The 24434-nt window shown below is 32.3% G+C and overlaps 2 protein-coding genes across 2 annotated transcripts; both read left to right on the forward strand.

Moving 5' to 3' along the window:
- The first annotated feature begins 3652 nt into the window (after nucleotides 1-3652).
- On the forward strand, nucleotides 3653-4978 carry LOC123223996 (tabersonine-19-hydroxy-O-acetyltransferase-like). Its single transcript, XM_044647480.1, has one exon. It carries the CDS (start codon nucleotides 3653-3655, stop codon nucleotides 4976-4978), a length of 1326 nt encoding a protein of 441 aa, XP_044503415.1.
- A 14766-nt stretch (nucleotides 4979-19744) lies between these two features.
- On the forward strand, nucleotides 19745-21320 carry LOC123224388 (stemmadenine O-acetyltransferase-like). Its single transcript, XM_044648030.1, has one exon. The coding sequence runs from the start codon at nucleotides 19808-19810 to the stop codon at nucleotides 21131-21133; it is 1326 nt and encodes a 441-aa protein (XP_044503965.1). The 5' UTR covers nucleotides 19745-19807; the 3' UTR covers nucleotides 21134-21320.
- The last annotated feature ends 3114 nt before the right edge of the window (nucleotides 21321-24434 follow it).

Consider the following 24434-nt stretch of genomic DNA (forward strand, 5'->3'; position numbering starts at 1 on the left):
GAGAATAAGTGAGGCAAAAGATTAAAATTTTTATTTTTAAAACATGAATATATAGAATTACAAATATAAATAACTTTTACAATCATTTAATGCAAAATTGACTTCTAAAACCATAACTACTACAACAACTAAACCTGCTACACCACAATCATTATTGCATAAATTAACTGCTCAAACCATAACTCCTACAACTATTATAACATATCAATTACTTGATTATAAACTAAACTTAAACCTCAAAATTAGTTTTATTTTTATTAAAATTAAATGACCAAAATAAACTTGCTATTATGACAGCAAAGTGCCATAGCTTTAATACTAGTTCCTTCTTGTCTCTCTTCTAACCCATTTTTTCTCTCTTCATATGTAATCGTGTTCCGACTTAATGAATATCTCTTGCATGTTGGAAATCAAGACTCGGTGGCCTAAAGCCACCCATGAATTGTTGGGTAAAATTCATTTCTGAGCTTTGCTAAGGAAGAGCGAATGCGCCTTCGAAGTTGTATCACCAATTATAGGTCAAGAGGCACTCTCCATTTACCATGAATATATCAAAGGAAGTTAAAATCACTTCATTGGATGAATGGCCAACCATGGAACAACCGTATGAACTCTTAACTGAGATAACCAAGATCGCTTTTTTGATCTTTATGTATATTATTTTTTACTGGTGAGAGTGGTGATCTTAATCATGGAATAAGAGCTATGGCCTACAAGATGTTCTAGAGGGCAGGTAGGCTAGGAAGAAAAACAACGAAACGAAGAAGCACAAAGATATGATGGATTTACTTACAGAAATTGAAGATGAGAATTGAGGGAGATTGGGTGATGAAGAGATCATACTTATTTTCCTTGTGTACATGAATGTTGGCTATGAATCTTCAACCCATGCCTTGATACCCTTTTCCAACATGAACATCCATAACATTTCCTAAAAGCTAAAGTATTATTCCTGGTCAGTTAGGCCTCGGGAATTTATGGAGACTATTAAACTAACATAATAATGAAGTATAGTTTTGAAGGCAGAGCAAGAGGAAATTGTAAAAGGAAGAGAACCAACAGGACAAGATTGAGCCTGAGAGAAATCAAACAAGATTGAAGGAGTATGGAAACTATTGGTTTGGTTCATTTTGATTATGAAAATTCTCCCAACCCAATAAAATCGATCCTCAAGTCAATGATGATTCATATTCTTTCATCAAATGCATAGATGAATTTTCTGTCTGCAATTAATGCACCATGAATTGTGTGGGAACATTATCCAAAAGCAAGTTACATTCCTATAGGAACAAAGGATGTAGGTTATGCCCTTCAATGAATCGTCCAACCTAGAAATTTCAAAATTTCTTCATGATTTTCTCCTTTACTACAAGTAAGTTTCTCCTGCTTATATTTTGCTTTATTATATTTATGAATTATTCTGTGTTATCGGATTATAAAATCCAATTGTAGAAATATAATAAAATTATTAAATCTCATAATTAAATAATTAAAAAACATCTAATATTAGATTATAACTTAAATAACATAACACAAATTAGGTTGGTTATTTATATAAGCTATCCTGAAATGTCACAATTATTTATTTACTCTAATAATCCAATAATCATATTAAATAAGCTATACTAAACAATCACTATGTGGTGGTGAGTACAGGACAAAAAATCATGAGAGACAAAGAATATTAGAAAAATTCAATTTGCAATAAATTAGAAATTGTTGCCCACAAGTCAGTAGTCCTGCGGCAAAGGTTGATTGAAATTTAAAAACAAAAGAAAGACTAACGTATAGAGGTGAGTCAAAAGAGGTGGAGACTGGCTCAGCTTTTTATAATATATATATATATATTTAAAGTCACGTCAAAAGACTTGATGTTTAGGCTACTGTCAAACTAGTATGCGTAATTTTCAAAGAAGTTAAATATTCATTTATTTTTTAAATTTAGTTAAATTTTATTATTATTATAAAAAATAAAAATATTATTTAATAATTTTTTTTAAAAATAAAAATTTATCTTTTGTTTCAATTTTGTTTTAAAAATTAGAATTTTTTTATAGCTTAATTTTAAAAAGTTATGTTTTTATCTATTATCTAAAGTTTTCATATTTTAGAATTAATAATTATCTTTTCAAATTTTAAAATATTAAATACACCCTCATAAAATATATATATATATATATTTTATAATCATTTTTCTTTGCGATTCATTTCAATAAATTGTTAATTCTACCATCAATACCTCTCTCCTTAATGATTTTATGGTGTAAAAACCAAATTGAAATTGACTAAAATCAAGTAAAAGATTTAACTAGATTTTAACTAATTCACATCATTATCAATATCTACTTCAATGATCAACAACGATATGACCTAAGAGGAAGGAGAGGGTCACGATATCATCGACTACTGAAAGAGAAGTTGACGACAACGTAAACAAGTCAAAATAGATCTGAATTTCTCACTCAATTTTGATCAATTTTAGTATGATTTTCACATAAGAAAATCACCAAGGAGAGAGAGAGCATTTGGGGTGGGGTTGATAATATGTTGAAATAAATCACTTGAAAGAAGATCATCGAAAAAGAAAAATATATTTTATAGGGTGTAACATAATATTCTAAACTTTAAGGTGGACAATTATATCCATAAAATATAAAATTTTTAGATGGTGGTGCTTATGTAACTACATCATTTCACCTAAAAATTGTAGCCATAGGGGTGTAACTATATCGGTTGTATAAATCGATCCTGTTTTTTTGCTGAGTAAATCATTTCACCTTAAAATTAATAATAAAATTATGTATACTTATTTTTAGTACATAATTTATATACATAGATGAGATGTTATTATATAATTAAATATTTTTTTATCATATAATAATATATATTTTAAAATTACCTAATTATATGATGATATATCATTGTATATATAAATTATATATCAAAAATAAATATACATAATATTATTCTAAAATTAATAGGCATTCTTATGTAAGCTGCCATGCTGGGTTATTCTTAATTTTTTTTATTTATTTTGATTCCAAAATTGACTAGCGTTACACACGAATGCTTTGAAAAGCCCGTCCACGCATATAGATCAGGATTTATGTAGAAAATATAATAATTTACTCAGCCAAAAAAACAAGATGGATTTATACAACCGATGAGAAAATGGATGTACACCTAAAAATTTACAAGTTATCCACCCGGCCACTACAAATTAATATTATATATTTAAGACAAAAGGAGAAAACTAGAAAATTAATGAATAAACAAATTTTGAAGCTCTTTGGATTTAATTATGGTCAGGAGTGATTCGGATCAAACTGTAAATTGGGATTAAATCATCAAAAAAAAATTCTAATTTAATTTTTTTAGTTTATAAAATGGTTTAATTTGAATTTTATATATCATAAATTTTTAAAAAATATATATATACATAGGTCAAATAACTATTTTATTTTTCACTTAAGGTTGAAGAAACGACAAATCCCTACCTTAAAGCTTTAAAGAACACTATTTTTCACCTATATATTAAATTTATTAAAAAATTTGTTAAACTTTTTTTATATAAAATGTTTGAAAAGGCTAAAAAGTCTCCAAGCTAAACAAGAACTAATTAGATCAAAAAGAACAAGAAAGAAGAAGGAAAATGATTGAAATGAAGTCGGAAATCTTATCTAGAATATGCATCAAACCTTCTTCTCCAACACCTTCTCATCTCAAAACCTTCAAGCTCTCTCTTCTTGACCAGCTATCCCCTCCCATTCATGGCAACATGACCTTCTTCTACACCTCCAATGTTGAAATATCATCAAATCTCTCCCAAACCCTCCAGGATTCCCTCTCCCAAACCTTAACCCTCTTCTACCCTCTGGCCGGTCGCCTCCAGGACGCCGCCACCGTGGACTGCAACGATGAAGGCGTATTCTTTATTGAAGCTCAAGTCAATGTCCAACTGTCCGAGTTCCTTTCACAACCTGACTTCAAATTAATTGATCATTTACTCCCAAGCACCGACTCCAAAACCATGGGGATTTACAATGGCGCCATGTTGCTCGTTCAGTTCACTAGCTTCACCTGCGGCGGCGTGGCCATTAGTCTTTCTACGAATCACAAACTTACTGATATATCAGCACTCGTCACTTTCCTTCAAAGCTGGACAAACTCTAGTCACTCATTTCACAAACCAGTTGTCCCAGATTTCATTGGGCCTAATCTTTTGCCTGCAAGAGATGATTTTCCAAACATGTCAGCTTCAGTGAACATCTCCGCCGCAAAGTTTACGTTGAGAAGATTTGTGTTCAGCGGATCAAAGATTGTAGAACTTAAGGATAGAGTGTACGAACGATTTTTACAAGTGATAAAACGCCATCCTTCAAGAGTTGAGGTGGTGCTAGCCCTCATTTGGAAATGTGCAATGGCCGCCAACAGATCAAAATCAGGGTCAACTAGGCCTTCAGCTTTGTTCCAAGCTGTGAATCTCCGCAAAAGAATGACCCCTCCTGTACCGGAATCAGCTTTCGGAAACTTTGTCTGGCCATTTATGGTGATTGCAGAAGAAGATAATAAGGATAACTTGGAACTACACGAGCTGGTGATTGAGATGAGGAGAGCTTTTAACAGTTTTTGCCATGAGAAGGCTGATAAATTCAAAGGGGAAGAAGGTCATTTAGCCATTTTAGGAGCTTTAAAAGAGAGAGGACAGTTCTTCAAAAACAGAAAGGAGATGACAGTTTACAAGTGTACGAGTTGGTCCAAATTTCCACTATATGACACTGATTTTGGGTGGGGAAAGCCCGTTTGGCATGTTAGTGTAAACAAAATGGTGAGCAATACAATTGCTTTGGCTGATACAAGATCTGGTGATGGCATTGAAGCGTTTATTACATTAGATGATGAAGAAATGGCCATTTTTGAGCGTAATGAAGAGCTACTGAAATATGCCACTCTCAACCCAAGTATTGCTTGTGCTTGATTTCAGGTTTTGCTACTGTTTTTTTTTTTTTTTTTTTTTTTTAAATAAGGGATTTGAATTTTCTCTGGTTTGAGCTTATTAATTAGCTTAATAGTATTATTATGTGTATAAACAATATACATAAATTATGATATGTTATCAAGTGATTTGATAGTTTAAAATTAAAGATAAAATAACACTCAATCACATGATGACATGTTATTATTTATGTATAAAGTTATATACATTGTTTTATGCATAATTTTATTATTAACTTAATATATATGTTCCGTTCAGCGAGACAGTGTAAATGCCATTATTAAAAATGATAATGACAATATTTTGTCAACATAACAATGTTTATGGTAGTTAAAAATAGGTCAAAGGACTATTTCGCACCCAAGTTTAAGTGTGTTTTGAAACTCACACCCATAGAGTTTAAAAAATCTAAAATCTCACCTATGAGTTAAATATCGTTAAAATTTTCTATTAGATTTAGGTGTAAAATCATTATTTTACCAATAATATTAAAAAAATATAAAATTTATTCTATTTCCCCCTTAAGATTTAAAAATTAACAACTTCATCCCTTCCTAAAGTATTCTAACTTTCAAAAACAATATTTTTTCCTAAAATCTAGGGATTATTTTTCAGACGCTCTCTAAAAGTTAACCCATGGGTGGAATTTCGAGTTTTTTAAACCTTACAAGTGTGACTTTGAAAACGCACTAAAATTTGGAGTGGGGATAGTCCTTTGGCCTTAAAAATAATAATAACAATAAATATTTGGCCAGAAGACTAGTTCCTACCCAAGGTTTGATGTAATTTCAAACTCTCATTTGCCAAAACCCAAAACCCCACCTATGAACTAATTTCTGTTAAAATTTTCAATTAGATATAAAAGTAAAATCGTTATTTTAATAATAATATTAAAAATATATAAAATTTATTATATTTTCCTTTAGGTTTTAAAACTAACAACTTTACTATTTTCTAAAGTTTTCCAGTTTTGAAAAGTCAAATTTTTTCACTAAACCTAGGATTTTTTTCTTCACCTCTTTGGTTACTATCTCTATCTTCGACGACCTCCCATTTTTACCTTAAATTATCGTCGCTTTCTAGCCACGAATCTAGATGAAACTCTTGAGAACTCTTTATTTGACAAAGAGACGATGTAACATCCCTTCCAAAAGGAAAGCATCACTAACTTGCCTACTTTGAGCATGCATTTAATTTAAACTCAAACATTTGGATAAAACTTCATTTATTAAACTTAATAAAATGACTGAGATACCTCTTATTAAAACTATCTCAAAAGTGTAAGAAAAGATGTCAAATATAAAACATGATATGAAATCACAATGTATGTAGTCTAATACAATTATAAAACTAAAATAAACTGAAAAATGAGAAATCTATAAATAAATTTAAAAAGACAAAAATGCCCTCAGAGCTCTACACCTTCTGACCGCTACTCGTCCCACACCCATCACGATCACTTGTATCTATACATAAGAAGGTAGGGAAATGAGTGATAAGAACATTCAGTAAGTAGGAGACTATATTCATAACTTTTATTGAAATTTCCAAAATGCCCTTAAACTCAACTCATACTAATTCTGTTATCTAGAGTTGACATTAAACTCCTTTTTGGATGATGGTGGGTCCTATGTACTGTCTCTATGCTTATACTGAACTCTATGGACTGTCTAGACTGTATATTATAACTATCGAGTCGAACTGTGTTCTCTCAATCACTAACAAACCACTCCCCTAAATTCCTATCTGGCATGACCCTAATAAACTTGCTAGAAGCATCTGAATTTGAAAGTTGTAACTGAAGTTAAATACTAGGTCAATCAATTTGAATCAAATACAAGGATTTGACACTTTGGGCGTGTGAACTATCTCTCTGTTTCACTACACCGAATTGTATTCTAACTAGGCTCAACTGCGAACATATACCCTATTATGAGTTTGACATCCTACCATAGACGTGCCCCATTTGCAAGAGGTGTAGGAAATATGTACTCACAATGTCTTCTCGTAACGATTCGATGAAGTCTAGCATGCATGCATTTTGAGCCTTTATTTAACTTGGCTCATTCTCGATTCCACCTAATAGTATATCTCGTGCCTTATTATGACTAAACTCTTAGGCATGTGACGTACAACTATATACCCAGGCTCTTTATACTGTTATTAGGGACGACCCTTAAATTTTTGGCTAGTTCCATTATTCTTTTCGCTTTTCTATCATAAACACATGAGTGTGTATATCTAGACACATAAGGTGTGTCTCTTTATTTTATTCGTACACGACCACCTCTCATGGCTTCTCCTCGTGTGTTCCTATTGATAGATACATAGGTGTGCAACCTTTAGATATTTAATGTACTTACATTTTCTATTTTTTCCCTGATCGTACTACTCCTCAGAGGTATTCTAGTTATTTCACCTTATACATGGTCATGCTAAAGCTACACACAGGAAGTCTCCATGTCATAGTTGATCCTTAACCAATCAATGACGTCCAATAATCATTAGAACATCAAAAAACTCAACTTGAATTCTAAAGTTTGTGCATATAGGCTAATTTTGCACCATGTTTATTCTATATAGAAGTATGCGATCACAACACATTAGCACATCTAAACAATCACTTTAAGAGTAACACTAAACTGGTTCATGACCCATATATTTTCATCTAATGCCAAACCTTAAGGCAAGGTCTAATTTTCACAACCCTCTAATTCTTATATAACTCATCTGTTCTAGAAATGCCAATAATTCTTTCAAGTTAAGATTGTCACACTTTTAATGGCTGATAGTTCATAAAACAATTTCATAAACTCATATTTACAAAGAAGAATCAACGATTACCACAATAGTGGCACATAAACACAATCAACACATATATCTATGATATCATTCACAAAACCTTACGACATTCAATATCCAATCAACAAGGCATCATGATAGGATCATTTTTCTCATTAAACACAGGGGGTCAAGCCTTTTTTCATTGCAAATCATCAAAATACAAGAGATAGTCAAACCTACTTACCTTAACTCTGTAGTTATTGAGCACTTAAGTAAGCCTACTTTACCCCTTTTTTCTTGTCATCACATTGTCATAATCAGACAACTAGAGTCACTCCATGGAATCTGGATGATCAAACTCAAATATCTCTCTCTACTTTTGGGATGAATTTACAAAAAACACAACAATAATAAAGTAAGATCTTACAAAAACACAACAACAATGGTTGGGATGATTTTACATGTATCACAATTTGATTGAATTATATGTTACGATTGGGAGGTTTTTAAAAACTACTAGTAGGGATGAATTTACACATGTCATACTTGGACTAGTATTCTGTGTCACAATTGGGACAATTTTCAGATTGTCACTATTGAAACACATTTTGCATGGTTGGTATGAGTTCTTGAAGTAGCAAGCAATTATAGCTAGACACATGGCAAGTTGAAAGTGTTAGTAAATCATGTGGCCTTGAACATGTGGCATGGCATAGTTGGGACATGTGGTATAGCATGGCATGGCTAGAGTGCAAAGTGTCACGGTTGGGATATTTAAGGCCTTAGACACATGGGAGCGATCTATTAGAAGAAAGTTTCATAGTTGAGAAGATTTTTAAGTGTCACAATTGGGACATTTAAAGGTTGTGACACATGGCAGAGAGGCAATGGCTTGACATTTGCTTAGACACATGACAATGATCCACTAGAAGAAAGTGTCATAATTGGGACACTTTTTAGGTATCCTAGCTAGGACATTTTAAGCTCCTGTTACTTGGACATGTGGTGTGATGGAGTGACCTAACTAGATAACTTTACATGTGGCAAGGCTGAGCAATTTACACATGACATGAAACCCTCTGTTGTCACGACTAGAACAATTAGAACATCACAGTTAGACTTTTTCTCTTTTAAGGTAATTTTAATTTCCAGAATACTGAATGGTTAACACATAGTTTGATCATATGAGAGGAATGACTATATTTTCTTGCTTCAGATTAATCTACAAATTTCATACTTTGTTCATCTTGCAATTCATCATACATTCTTAGGCATGTTAGTATATTAAACTTACATTTTTATCATCATCAAAACATTAAGATTCAACATTATGTATTGTCTTTGTGCTCATCCTGAACTCTAGGGACTGTTTAGGCTATACATCATAACTCTTGGATTGAATTATATCTTTCTCGGTCATTAAGAAACCACTTCCTCAAATTTCTATCTAATGTGACCTTATTAAACTTGGTGAAAACATCTGAATTTGAAAGTTGTAATTGAAGCAAAATACTAGATTGATAAGTCTAGATCGAATACAAGGATTTGACACCTTGGCCACGTGAGCTATTTCTCTGTTTCATTACACCAAACTATATATTAACTAGACTCAATTGTGAGCATGTACCCTACTGCAAACATGCCCCACTGTGAGTGGTGTAGGAAATATGTATTCTTGGTGTCTTCTTGTAATGATCCTATAAAGTCTAGCATGCATGCATCTCAAGCCTTAACTTGGATTGCTCTCCTGTCCACCTAATAATATATCTTATGCCTTATTATGGCTAAACTCTTAGACATGTGAGGCACTATTGTGTACCCAGGTTTTCTGTACTGTTACTTGGAATGACCCTGAAATTTATGGCTTAGTGCCTTTACTTTTTTCTCTCTTCAACCCTAAACACACAAACATGCACATCTAGACACATGGGGGTGTGTTTCTTTGTTTTACTTGCACACAACCACCTCCTCGTGGCTTCTCCTCATGTGTTTCTATTGATAGTGTGTCCTAGCTAATATAGGTATATATCCTTTAGATATCTAATCTACTTACCTTTCCTATATTTTCCCAACCACAGTATTCTTTAGGGGTATATTGGTCATTTCACCTCATACACAGTGGTGCTAAAGCTATACACATGAAATCCTTATGTTATAGTTGATCGTTAATGGTTAATCATGTCCAATAATCATTGAAATATCAAAAAATTCAGCCTAAATTCTAGAGTTTGTGCCACAAACATGTGTCTCATACTATACAATCGTGTGTCAAACCCAGAAAATAGATGAAGGTACCCTAATTTTGCACCATGTCTATTCTTTATAGAAGTATGTGATCTTGACACATTAGCACATCTAAACAATCATTTTAAGAGTAATACTAAACTGGTTCACGACCCTATATACTTTCATCTAATGCCAAACGTAAGGGTAGGATCTAATTTTTACAACCCTTTACTTCTTTTATAACTTATCCGTTTCTCAATTGCACATAATTCTTTCAAGCTAAGATTGCCACACTTTTAATAGTTGATGGTTTGTAAAACAATTTCATAAACTCATGTTTACAAAGAAGCACCAATGATTACCGCAGTAATGGCTAATAAACACAATCAACACACATATCTATGATATCATTCATAAAACCTTACAACATTCACGATAAGAACATTTTTCTCATCAAACATAAGGCACAGGCCCTTTTTTATTGCAAATAAAAAAAAATACAAGAGATAGTCAAATCTACTTACTTAACTCTACAAAAATCGAGTACTCAAGCAAACCCTCTTTACTCTTCTCTTGTCATCACCATGTCGCTAGAATCAGGCCATCAGAGTTATGTCACAAAGTTATCAGACTTAAATTTATCTCTTTCATTTTAGGGTTCATGCGTTTAGGGATTGATAATAATCATCCCTAAAATGCAATTTGTTTGATATAAAAATTGATTTCCTATTCAAGACATAGGTATGTCTCTTAAATTTGAATTTTACGTGGATTCAACTTATTTGGTTGATGTGGCAATGACACACAGGCATGATCTTACTATACACAATCTTGTGTCACTCTAAACCCATATTTTTTACTTTCAAATCATGCTAGGTCATGCAAAAGACTATTTTACCCTTGAGACATACCTGTAGATGTTACAAACGAACTCTCTTCATTAAGGAAGAGACAGATTGTCTCTGCCTCTTCATTGACGAAGACAAATTGTCTTCGTCTCTTTGTTTATGGAGAGGGATAAGGATGAATTATTGGTCCTTGTCTTTCTCCATCGACAAAGAGACAGAGACAAATTGTCTCCATTTCTTCATCGCACAAAGAGACGAAATCTCTTTGTTGACAAAAAGCTGACCAAATGATTTTGATGGTAAGAGACAACCAATCAAACAAAGGTAAAAAGATAGAAAGAAGAAGTCGTCGGAGACAGAGTGGTGGTTGGAAAGGGTAGGACAAAGCTTAGATGGCAAGGAAAATAATCACTTTTCAAAACTGGAAATGATTAGATAATGGTAAAAATTGTTAATTTTCAAAATATGGGGAAAAAAATGAGATCAAATTATATTTTTTAATATTACTTTTAAAATAATGATTTTACCCTTACATATAATAAAAAATTTTAATAAAAATTGACTCATGGGTAGAACAATCTTGAGTAGATCACTATTCAACATGGTTCTGGAGGGGGAAAAAATTCTATAAGGTGAGCTAAAAGTTCAGTGAATAAGCAATCTATAATCATTTTGAGAATATTTGAAAATATATTAATAGAAAAATAATGCAATATTCCATAATATATCAATATATAAAGATATTAAATTCTAAAGAAATGATTGAAAACACCTTGACTGAAAACTATACTTAACCAAACAAATGTTAATTATGCATAAATTACAAACCACATCATACACCTTTACCTTGAATGTGCTTATAATATAACTCTCTTATTCAAGTTCAAACACTTAACAAGAGAGAAAGAAAATACAACAAACTAAAAATATTAATGCCCTTATTCTCTCATTTGTGATGGACAAAAACTCTATTGTCACTGCTTGAATAAAATTCAACAGTACTAGACCTTATTTGATCTAGTTTTCTCAAATCAATCATCATAATTCCACATTTTAATTAATAGCTGATGTTATATATAAATTAATTAATTAATATAGTTTCTATACATACTAAATTTTGAGTAATTTAATCAAACAGACGTCACACAGTTATAAAATATACTTAGAAAATATCATATTAAATAGAAGATTTGATGTTCAACAACTTATAATTCATTTATTTTATTTTTATGTTTTTATTTTTGAACATCTTACCAAACAATCACTTGAACTATTCACCACTTTTAATATCCTCAAAAGGAATCTGTCATGCCTAGTGGTTGTCCTTACATAGGCAGAGCGAGAGAGAACTGTCATACCTAACATACTAAAATCTCACTTGGGTAGAATACTCAAATTTGTCATACCTAATGTGAAATATTGCACAGATATAACATTTAAATTTGTCATACTTAACATGAGATATTATGCAGATAGAGCACTTAAATATGTCATACCTAGGACAAGTTATTGCTTAAGAAGAGCAGTAATGCCATGATATGCATTAGCGAAGAATATAAATTTGTGCATACTAAATTTTAGAATATACCATCTTTTAATACCATATTCATAATACAATAACTCAATAATAGAATTTTAGAATAATCATCAGGTAACCACGACCTTATCATACTAAATTAAACTACATTCAACTCTATATCTAGCTTTAACATCAATTTAGTAGCATTCAACGATATAGTCATACTCATCACTAAATTAAGCCAACCATATAGTATCATTGAATTAAGATATTCCAACTCTACAGTCACACACAATATCAAATCAATTAACATTTAATAATTTCGATCAATCATAGAACTTAATTAAATATTTTCGGTTCTACAACTACACAAAACTTCAATAATTTAAAAATCCAACAATTTTAGTCAAACCAATACTAAATCAAACAAATTCAGCTTCGTAGCCATACATACAACATCAATTAATTTAACAATTAGAAAATTACAATAATACACTATACTAGATTAAGTGACCTTCAGCTTTATAGCTACTTACAATCAAAATCAACAATATGTCTAAAAGTTCTATTGATTTTGTAAAGAGATTTCCATAAAATCTAAAACATCTTTTGTCAAGGATTTAAATTAAATAATATAAAATTTGTATAAAATAAAAATACAATTAAAAGTTTGTTTCTTGCTCACAAATTTTGAATAGACCCAAAACCTGCACTAAAATCTCTTACTAGTCTTCTCCAACCTCACATTTTTCCCTTCTTCTATCAATTCCTTCTTCTCTTTCTTCTTCATCTTCTCCTCCCTTTTTTTTTTTTGGTCTTTCTTTTCTCCTTTCTTCTCTTCTCTCTCTTTCTCGCCTCTGCCTTTTCCTCTCATAAATGAAGAAAGCCTAAATGTCTTTATTTATGAAACAATGGAAATTCACACTTTAGACCCCACACTTATACGCAATTTTTATAACCTCATGAGTTTTTGCAACAAATATTTTAGCTTTGACCTCCCTAACAAAGCAAAATTTACCATGGAAAAGAAATTTGGGTATTGTTACAGATCCAGGTGGCTTTCCACCAAAGCAATTCAAAAAAGGCGATGGGAAATCATTTATTATAGCAAGACGAAAATGTTGAGGCTGACGAAGGAGAAGCAAAGAAAAGGGGTGTTAGTCAATGTATTAGGTAAAAAGGGAGGCGACAAACTACTATATAAACCCCCCCCTTTCTCTATCATTTTAGACACAATTTTCTCTTCTCTTCTCTTCATTTCATCCGGTTCATATATAAAATTATTCTCTCAATTGCTTTCTCTCCTTTCTTCTCAATTCTTCTTTAATAATTTATCTTTACTAAATTAATTTTATAACACGTTATCAGCACGATCAGCTCAGTTTGCAAAATTGTAAATCTGAACCTGAAGTTCTGAATCTTATTTATAACTTAAAGTTTACAAAATTATGAATCTAGACCTGCAGTCCTGAATATCATGAATCTAGATCTGAAATCCTGAATATCATGAATCTGGATCTGAAATTCTGAATATCATTTGTAACCCGAAGTTTACAAAATCATAAATTTAGACCTGAAGTCATAAATATCATTTGTAACCTGAAGTTTACAAAAACCAAGAATCTAGACCAGAAGTCCTGATATTATTTAAATATTTGTTTTTATTGTATTCCATTTATTTGAATATTTATTTATTTGCATCTTTAGTTATTTGAATCTTTATTTATTTAAATTATTTATATCCGATTTACAACTTGAAGTTTGTAAAATCATGAGAATACATATATATGGGTCGGAAGTCCCAAGTTTCATCAAAGTTTTTATTTTAGAATAATAATATCATCTTTACAACCTGAAGTTTGCATAAAGTGTGAAAAATATGGACTTGAAGTCCAAAACATAATCAGAATACGTATTATAATATTCTGAATACTAATTACAAAACCAGAAGTTTTGTAGATATAAGATAATAGATGGACCTGAAGCTTCCAAAATTAGTCCTAATATTTCTCCTGCAAAATCAGCTATTTTGTAAATATGAGATAATATTTGAACCTGAAGTTTCAAAGATTAGCTCATATATATTGGTTACAAAACTAGAAGTTTTGTAAATATGATAATAATTGAACCTGAAGTTCCTAAAATTGGATGGATAATATTAAATGAGCTTTTGCATGAGTCTCCACCTAGAATTTATGAGCCTTGAAAAACTAACTAAATAAAATGTCCCAGAAGGACAAATACAAGACTATTAGTTTTGGGTATCATATCCCTGAAGGATTGCAAGCCAACATATGGATATAATGATAAATCCATTAAATTTGTGGAGAAATTTGAAAGATAGATTTGAACATCAGATTCAATAATACTCCCAATGACTCTATATTTAGTATAACTCTACAATATTCAGAATCTTTTCCTGAATGTGGAAGATAAAATATTCCCCACATTTCATTTTATGCTCCTGTAGTAGCAATATCGAAAAAGAAAATTATGAATTAATATTTTCTCATTATATCATTCCCTGAAGTGAACACAACTACCAGAAATAGTTGTCATGGATGTAAGAAATATAGAAAATCTCAGTCACAACACTAGAAATGGACCAAGACTGAGACGAAGTAAATTATAATGCAGAGTAAACCACAAAATAATAAGTGTGGTTATAAATGTCATTGATGGTGTACCTGTAGTACACACAAACATTGGGTGGATCTATATTAAGCACTCATAAGAATTAAATTTTTAATAAGTTAGATCCTGTCGATCTAATGGTTCTTGATGTTTCAAATCTTCTTTCAAAGAATAACAATATGGGTTACTTGAATAGTGACAAAGATGCCCAAAATTTTTATAAGTCCATTATATATATTTATTTTGGAGTCATAAATATTATTTTGTCTTTTAGTATTATGCTTTCTTCTTTTCAATATTTTGTATACGTTATAACTAACGTAATTTTTAAATGAAAGGAAATGGACTCCAAAATTGAAGCGTTAACTTCAAAAGCTAATGGGGGAGACATATATTTGGTGGATAGTGCAACAACGCATACAATTCTCAAGGAAAAGAAAATTTTCTTATCTTTAGCATTGATTGAAGCTAAAGTAAATACTATATTAGGATCAATTGATCTGATAGAAGGCTCCAGAAGAGCCACAATTATATTAAACAATGGGACCAAATTAAGCATCAATGATGCATTATATTCAAGTAGATCCAGAAGAAATCTACTGAGTTTTAAAGATATAAGAAAAAATGGTTATCATCTTGAAACCATGAGTGAAAATGGTGCAGAATCCATCTGTATAACTAGTAATGCCTCCGAAAGAAGACTTATACTAGAAAAATTACCTGCTTTATCATCTAGATTGTATTATACAATTATAAAGGCAATTGAAACCTACGTAGTATCGAACCAGAAGTTCGTTGATCCAAAAGCATTTATGCTTTGGTATGATCGTTTAGGCCACCCAGGATCTACAATGATGCATAGGATTATTGAAAATTCACATGGACATACATTACAGAATCATAAAATTTTATTGTCTAGTGAACAATTATGCACCGCTTGTTCTCAAGGCAAATTAGTGATAAGACCATCCCATTCCAAAATTGGAGGTAAATCCCTATTATTCCTGCAAAGGATTCAAAGGGATATATGTGGACCCATTCATCCACCAAGTGGGCCATTTCGTTATTTTATGGTCTTAATTAATACATTTGCACGATGGTCTCATGTTTGTTTATTGCCTACTCGAAATGTTGCATTTGCTAAACTGTTAGCACAAATTATCAAATTAAAAACACATTTCGCAGATTATTCGATCAAGTCAATACGGCTAGATAATGCTGGTGAATTTACATCCAAAATATTTGATGATTATTGCATGTCTATGGGGATAGAGGTTGAACATCCAGTTTCGCATGTCTACACATAGAATGGATTAGTTGAGTCTCTTATCAAACGACTTTAGGTAATTGCACGCACTTTATTATTAAAAAGTCAATTACCTACTTTTATGTGGGGACATGCTATATTACATGTTGCAGCGTTAATTCGTTTGCGACCTTCTTCTTATCATCAGTATTCTCCCCTACAATTGGTCTTTGGTCACCAACCTAATGTATCTCATTTGAGAATATTTGGTTATGCTGTATATGTCCCTATTGCGTCTCTTGAACGCACAAAAATAGGACCCCAACATCGTTTGGAAATATATGTTGGATATAATTCACCATCCATTATCAGGTACCTGAAACCATTAACAAGTGATCTTTTTACTGCACGATTTACAGATTGTTACTTTGATGAGACAACTTTTCCATCTTTAGGGGAAAAGAAAATGCCTCTTGAAGTTAGACATGAACTTACTTGGTATATACCTACCATGTCTCATTTAGATCCTCGCACGTCCCAAAGTGAAACTGAAGTACAAAGGATAGTGCGATTACAAATTATTGCCAACCAAATGCCTGATGCATTTATAGATACGACAAAAGTGACAAGATCACATGTTTCAGTTGCTAATGCACCAGCAAGAATCAATGTGACTACTAAACAATCCATTCAAGCCGTAACTGATCAATCTACTACACGCCAGAAACGTGATAGACCTGTTGGATCGAAGGACTCTGTTCCTCGAAAAAGAAAGGCAAATAATCAAACAAATATCAATCATAATGATCCTAAGATAATTGAAAAATTCACACTCTCTAATATTCCTTCAGAAGAGGTTATGGTCCTTGAAGAGACTCAAGCCCCTGAAGTGGCACAAACCCTTGAAGTGGTACAAAATCCTGATGAACAGGAAAATGAGAATATTAAAATATCTTTAAATTATGTTCATACACGAGAGATGTGAAATCGTGAAACAATTATAATTGATGATATATTCTCATTTGCAGTAGCTACTGAAATTCTGAATGATGATGATTTTGAACCATGTACTATGGCTGAATGTAAACAAAGACATGATTGACCTAAATGGGAAGAAGCAATTCAAGTAGAATTAGCTTATCTAGCAAAACGTCAAGTGTTTGGGCCTGTAGTTCCAACACCTCAAGACGTACAACCCGTTGGATACAAATGGGTATTTGTGAGAAAAAAAAAAGAAAAATGAAATTACTAGATATAAAGCCATGCTTGTAGCCCAAGGCTTTTCCCAAAGGCTCGATATAGACTTTGATGAAACAAATGCACTTGTGATGGATATAATCACATTCAGATATTTAATCAGTTTAACAGTCTCTAAAAGACTGGATATGCGTCTAATGGTCGTAGTTACTGCTTATTTGTATGGAAATTTGGATGTTGAAATTTATATGAAACTCCTTGAGGGATACAAATTGCCTGAAGCAAAAGGGGTCAATTCCAGAGGCTTGTACTCAATTAAATTACAACGATCATTGTACAGATTAAAACAATCCGAACGTATGTGGTATAATCGCCTCAATGAATATTTGAAAAAAGAGGGCTATGTAAATGACCTTATATGTCCATGTGTCTTTATCAAAAAGTCAGAATCGAGATTTGCTATTATAACAGTTTATGTTGATGACATGAATTTAATTGAGACTCCTGAAGAGCTCTAAAAAACTTCTAAATATCTGAAAAAGAATTTCAAATGAAGGATTTGGGGAAAACAAAATATTGTCTCAGCTTGCAGATCGAGCACAATTCAAATGGAATACTTATCCATCAATCAACGTATATTGAAAAATTATTAAAACGCATTAATATGGATAAGACTTATCCTTTGAACACCCCAATGGTTGTTCGGTCTCTTGATCCAAAAAAAGACCCATTTTGTCTTAAAGAAGAAGATGAAAAGATACTTGGTCCTGAAGTACCATATCTTAATGCTATTGGAGCCTTATTATATTTGGCCCAATGCACGAGACCGGATATATCCTTCGCAGTTAATTTATTGGCACGATTTAACTCTGCATCAACCCGTCGCCACTGGAACGAAATCAAACATATACTCTGTTACCTATGTGGATCTAGAGATTTGGGATTATTCTATTCTGTCAAATCCCCTAAAAATCCTAGTTTGGTTGGATATGCAAATGCTGGTTATCTTTCTGACCCTCATAAGACCCATTCACAGACGGATATATTTTCACTTATAATGACACAGCTATATTATGGTGCTTCACCAAGCAGACCTTGGTTGCAACTTCTTCAAATCATTCAGAAATTTTAGCTCTCTATGAAGCCAGTCGAGAATGTATATGGTTACGGTCTGTCATCCATCATATCCGAAATGTATGCAGTCTTCCTTCTACAACAGACACTTCTTCCATATTATATGAAGACAATGCAACATGTATAGCCCAAATTAGAGATGGATACATCAAAGGAGACAGAACCAAACATATCTCACCGAAGTTCTTTTACACTCATGAGCTCCAACAGAGTAAAAAGATTAATGTCAAGCAAATAAGATCCAGTGAGAATCTTGTAGATTTGTTCACTAAGACACTACCGACATCAACATTTGAGAAGTTAGTGTATAACATCAGTATGCGATGGCTCAACAAGCAACCAAGTTAATCCTACTACAAAGAAGGGGAGCATTCATCAGGGGAAGCATTCATCAGGCAAAATTTTGAAGTATTGGACAAAAGGTACACTGTACTCTTTTTTCCTTCACTAGGTTTTGTCCCACTGGGTTTTCTTAGTAAGATTTTTAATGAGACAGTTTAAGCACGTCCAACGCCAACTTACATGACATTTAATAATTATATTCCTTTGCTTTGGGTTTTATCCCACTAGGTTTTTTCTTAGCAAGGTAAATATAATTATCTGTAAGTGGTGGAAATCCAAGGGGGAGTGTTACAGATCCAGGTGGCTTTCCACCAAAGCAATTCAAAAAAGGCGATGGGAAATCATTTATTATAGCAAGAAGAATATGTTGAGGCTGACGAAGGAGAAGCAAAGAAAAGGAGTGTTAGTCAATGTATTAGGTAAAAAGGGAGGCGACAAACTACCATATAAACCCCCATTTTCTCTATCATTTTAGACACATTTTCTCTTCTCTTCTATTCAATTCATCCGGTTCATATATAAAATTATTCTCTCAATTGCTTTCTCATCTTTCTTCTCAATTTTTCTTTAATCATTTATCTTTGCTAAATTAATTTTATAACAGGTATTTCAATTACACAAGAAATGTTTTTAAAAGTCCGTACAAGCATATAGATTAGGATTTATAAAGAAATTAAAATAATTTAAAAAAACAAGATTGATTTATAAATCTTACCTACCCCCAACAAATTAATATTATAAATTAAAGTAAAAATGGATAAAGCAGGAGTTTTAATGAATAAAATTTTTTTCAAGGTTTTTGGATTCAATTATAGAGAAAACGTATCACTTGAGCGAACAAGAACTAATTAGATCAACAATAACAACAACAAGAAAGGAAAATGATTGAAATGAAGTCGGAAATCTTATCAATAATATGCATCAAACCTTCCTCTCCAACACCTTCTCATCTCAAAATATTCAGGCTCTCTCTTCTTGACCAGCTATCCCCTACCATTCATGGCAACATGACCTTCTTTTACACCTCCAATGTTAAAATATTATCAAATCTCTCCCAAACCCTCCAGGATTCCCTCTCCCAAACCTTAACCCTCTTCTACCCTCTGGCCGGTCGCCTTCAGGACGCAGCCACCGTGGACTGCAACGATGAAGGCGTGCTCTTTATTGAAGCTCAAGTCAATGTCCAACTGTCCGAGTTCCTTTCACAACCTGACTTCAAATTAATTGATCATTTACTGCCAAGCACCGACTCCGAAACCATGGGGCTTTCAAATGGCGCCATGTTGCTCGTTCAGTTCACTAGCTTCACCTGCGGCGGGATGGCCATTAGTCTTTCTATGAATCACAAACTTGCTGATTTATCAGCACTCGTCACTTTCCTTCAAAGCTGGACAAACTATAGTCACTCATTTCACAAACCAGTTGTCCCGGATTTCATTGGGCCTAATCTTTTGCCTGCAAGAGATGATTTTCCAAACATGTCAGCTTCAGTGAACATCTCCACCGCAAAGTTTACGTTGAGAAGATTTGTGTTCAGCGCTTCAAAGATTGCCGAACTTAAGGATAGAGTGTACGAACGATTTTTACAAGTGATGAAACGCCACCCTTCAAGAGTTGAGGTTGTGCTAGCCCTCATTTGGAAATGTGCAATAGCCGCTAACAGATCAAAATCAGGGTCATTTAAGCCGTCTGCTTTGTTCCAAGCTGTGAATCTCCGCAAAAGAATGACCCCTCCTGTACCAGAATCAGCTTTTGGAAACTTTGTCTGGCCATTTATGGTGATTGCAGAAGAAGATAATAAGGATGACTTGGAACTACACGAGCTAGTGATTGACATGAGAAGAGCTTTTAACAGTTTTTGCCGTGATATGGCCGATAAATTCAAAGGGGAAGAAGGTCATTTAGCCATTTTAGGAGCTTTAAAAGAGAGAGGAGAATTCTTCAAGAACAGAAAGGAGATGACAGTTTACAAGTGTACGAGTTGGTGCAAATTTCCCTTATATGACACTGATTTTGGGTGGGGGAAACCCGTTTGGCATGTTAGTGTAAACAAAATGGTGAGCAATACAATTGCTTTGGCTGATACAAGATCTGGCGATGGAATTGAAGCGTTTATTACATTAGATGATGAAGATATGGCCATTTTTGAGTATAATGAAGAGCTACTTAAATATGCCACTCTCAACCCCAGTATTGCTTGTGCTTGATTTAAAATTTGTGCACTGTTTCTTCTGTTAAAATGTGTTTGAATTTTCTTTAATTACAGCTTATTAATTACCATAACATATATGTTCGGCTATTATTGTTGTTTTGTGTCAGACCCAAAGTCTTAATTTGTAGCTAAAAGAGTTTTGATTTTGTAAGTGGCACAAGTTTTTGTTCGGAGTTTGCACAGATTTATTGTTAAACTTCAGAGGAAGCTTCATGAATCAACTTAAACAGTAGTATCAAATGAATCTAGATTTTACCCTTTTTTTTTTCTTGGGTTGTCTAACTCTTTCAAATAGTAGTAAAGATCATCAGCCCCACATTAGATTCTTAAAATAAAATAGTAATATTTTATTGACTGATTCTTAAATGAAACTATCCGTTTCCATAAGGCTGTATTTATTTTGTGCCGAATAACTATGTGCTTTCTTGCTAAGTGTTTCTTAGAAACGTCACTCTCACAAGGGACAAATCCCCAGTTTTTAACAATAATTTTTTGGAATAATGTAATGTTTTTAACCATGCCACGTCTTTCACATAATTAGTGGTAGGTAGATCTTAATTTGAAATATATCAACCTTTTGCTGCTAGCTGTAAACGAGGTTTTCATTTCATTGTTATTTTCAATGTAAGGTTGAAGAAAATGGCATCTATAAGCGCAATCTCATGTTTCTTTCCGACTAAGCACCGAATAAGTTGGTGAAGATCCTTCAAAGTGTTCTAGAAGAAACAAAAGCAATGAGAGAGAGTGAGGATAAGCAGAAGGCAAAGAGAGGGGCGATTGATTTAGTGATGGAAGCAGAAGATGAGGATGGTAAAAAGTTAATGAAGAAATCAAAGACTTAAGCGCATGCTGCAATATAGTCAATACTCTACCTACTTTAGCATGCCTGAAATGTTTTTTCGTACACCAACTAGAAGCATGCAATATTGGACCTTGCGTCATAAATGCAATATTAACTATTGAAATTAGCTATGCATTTCATGAATCCACTATATAAATTATGTGTGATATATGGAACCAATATTGGAGTGAATGTATGAGTCAACTGGACAAAAAGAAGTTTTTTACATAGTTTGGTTCATTGTTCAGATGTCTACATCCACGATTATTGTATATTTCTCTAGAAAAGTGTTGTGGCAAATTTTTAATAGTGTTTAGAATGATATTATTCTTAGAGAATCTCTTACCTTTGTATTGGTTATCTATATTTATAGATTGAAAGAAGTGAAATCACAAGAAAGTAATATATCGTAATATTCTTAATACAAGTATGATTCTAAAGATTTATTCATATTTAGATTATACAAAAATAAAATAATTACATTGATCGCACAATAAAATTTAATAGAAAACAATCATAATGATTTTGGGTTTAGAAGAACCAAATATACTACAAAACATAACCAAAAAACTAAAAAGTCAAACCTAGAGAATGGTCAAATAATGGAATGTATAACATACTATTATCTTCTATCATATGTTATGCATTGGATTTATTATCAGAGTTATAGTCTGACAAGGCTCTTAATGTAATTAGGATTCTTAAGTATTCTAATGATATTATGATAATTCTTGGAGCTTTGATAATATCTCGGTTCCCTATAAATAATGTTGATCCTCTCTATATTTTAATAAATCCAAATCTTGAAGCCAAACACTAAAGTCCTTTTAAATTGGGTTTACTTAGACTTGGGTTGTGGTGAACTTAGCAATTCACTTAAGCATATTAATTGATGAGTCATTTCCTGAACTAGTTTATTAGGGTAGTCCATCAGGTTGAAAACCTCACTTAAACCATAATGGAATAAATTTTGAATCCACTGTAAAAGGCTGAAACCATATTGCTTATTGATAGAGGTAAAAATCACTATTTCCAAAAAATTGGATAAATCCTAGTCATACTAGGATTACCAAGAACCCTAGTGCAACAAAGACTCTTAAAGTTCTAATGTGATAAGGACTCTTAAGTATCCTAATTATATTAGGACACTTCCTAGAGTTTTGATAATATCTCAGCTACTTAAAATTAGTGGTGATCCATCTATATAATAATAAACCTAAAGCTTCTTAAACTTAGGTAATCAACCTCATATAATATGTGACTCATAAGTTCTTTATCATGTTGACAATAAATAGAATTATGATTAATATGAAATTTATGATCTCTTTATTTATAAGCCTCGATTGATTTTTAGTAAGATATCATGGTCATCTAATTGGAGAATAGTCAGTAGAAGAAAAATCTAGTAATGATATGACTACCATGAAATTGAATCCCTTTTATTATTTGATATCTCATCAAGGATGAAACACAAAAAAAGTGTCTACTTTAGAACATCCCTTGATTTATAAGTATTTGATTTCTAGAACAATGCCTAATAAAATTAGATTGAAAGATGACCATAAATTTGATATTAATTACCATTAATCAAATTGTGCATTGAGATATCTTCTCTTATACCCATGAGTTATGAATCCTCTTTTTTTCTCACATAGCCTTATTGCACTTCTTTATGTAGCCAATTATTGTCATACTTGCAACCCTAAATTAAGGATAGCATAAGTTGCATCAAACTATGCTGACTGGTGTATAAGACTCTTTCCTCATTTTAAGTCTAAGGATCATATAATCAAACTATCATTTGTTAAAGGATTCTTTTTCATAAACATTTACAATCTATATGGAATCCTCTTTTGGGTTAGGTACTAAATTGTCAATAAAACAACCTTGACATGTGAGTTCTATCCTTACCCTTAGTAGGTCTAACTCTATGATGGCATATCTATAATATCAATGGCCTTAGTCATGATTATACTATGGTTGTAGATGTTTCTAGAATGACCAAGTAATGTGCTTATAAGGTCCTTACATTCAAGATACACTTGATCACCTAGTCACAATTCTACCATTCTTAGGACATTTATCTCTAATATATATTAAATATGCATATAAGATAAATAAATGTCATTTTATTGATAATAAAACATGATATCATAAATTTTTATACATATAAAATGATTGAGTCTAGAGCAATTACTCTAACAGCGACTGCTTTTCCTTTTAGATAGTGGACAAAATAGAAAGATAATCTCATAGATGCCATGGAGCTAATTTTCCAAGTGTAGTTGTTCTGATTGTCTCTGATTGTTCAAATTTCTATGAGCATTCTTACTTGACTTGCAAGTAAATGAATCTAGTTGTTGTCCGTGTAACTTGTATTTAGGTAATCTCTTTTTTAGTGTTGATTTTTTTAAGTTTGGTCAATAAGGAAATTTGTCATATAACACTAGTCTCT

This window comes from Mangifera indica, chromosome 8, assembly GCF_011075055.1.
Source record: "Mangifera indica cultivar Alphonso chromosome 8, CATAS_Mindica_2.1, whole genome shotgun sequence".
Classification (NCBI taxonomy): domain Eukaryota; kingdom Viridiplantae; phylum Streptophyta; class Magnoliopsida; order Sapindales; family Anacardiaceae; genus Mangifera; species Mangifera indica.

Bases quoted from the DNA above. Each gene is read 5' to 3' on its own strand.
- LOC123223996 (XM_044647480.1), top strand. From the start codon at position 3,653: ATGATTGAAATGAAGTCGGAAATCTTATCTAGAATATGCATCAAACCT.
- LOC123224388 (XM_044648030.1), top strand. From the start codon at position 19,808: ATGATTGAAATGAAGTCGGAAATCTTATCAATAATATGCATCAAACCT.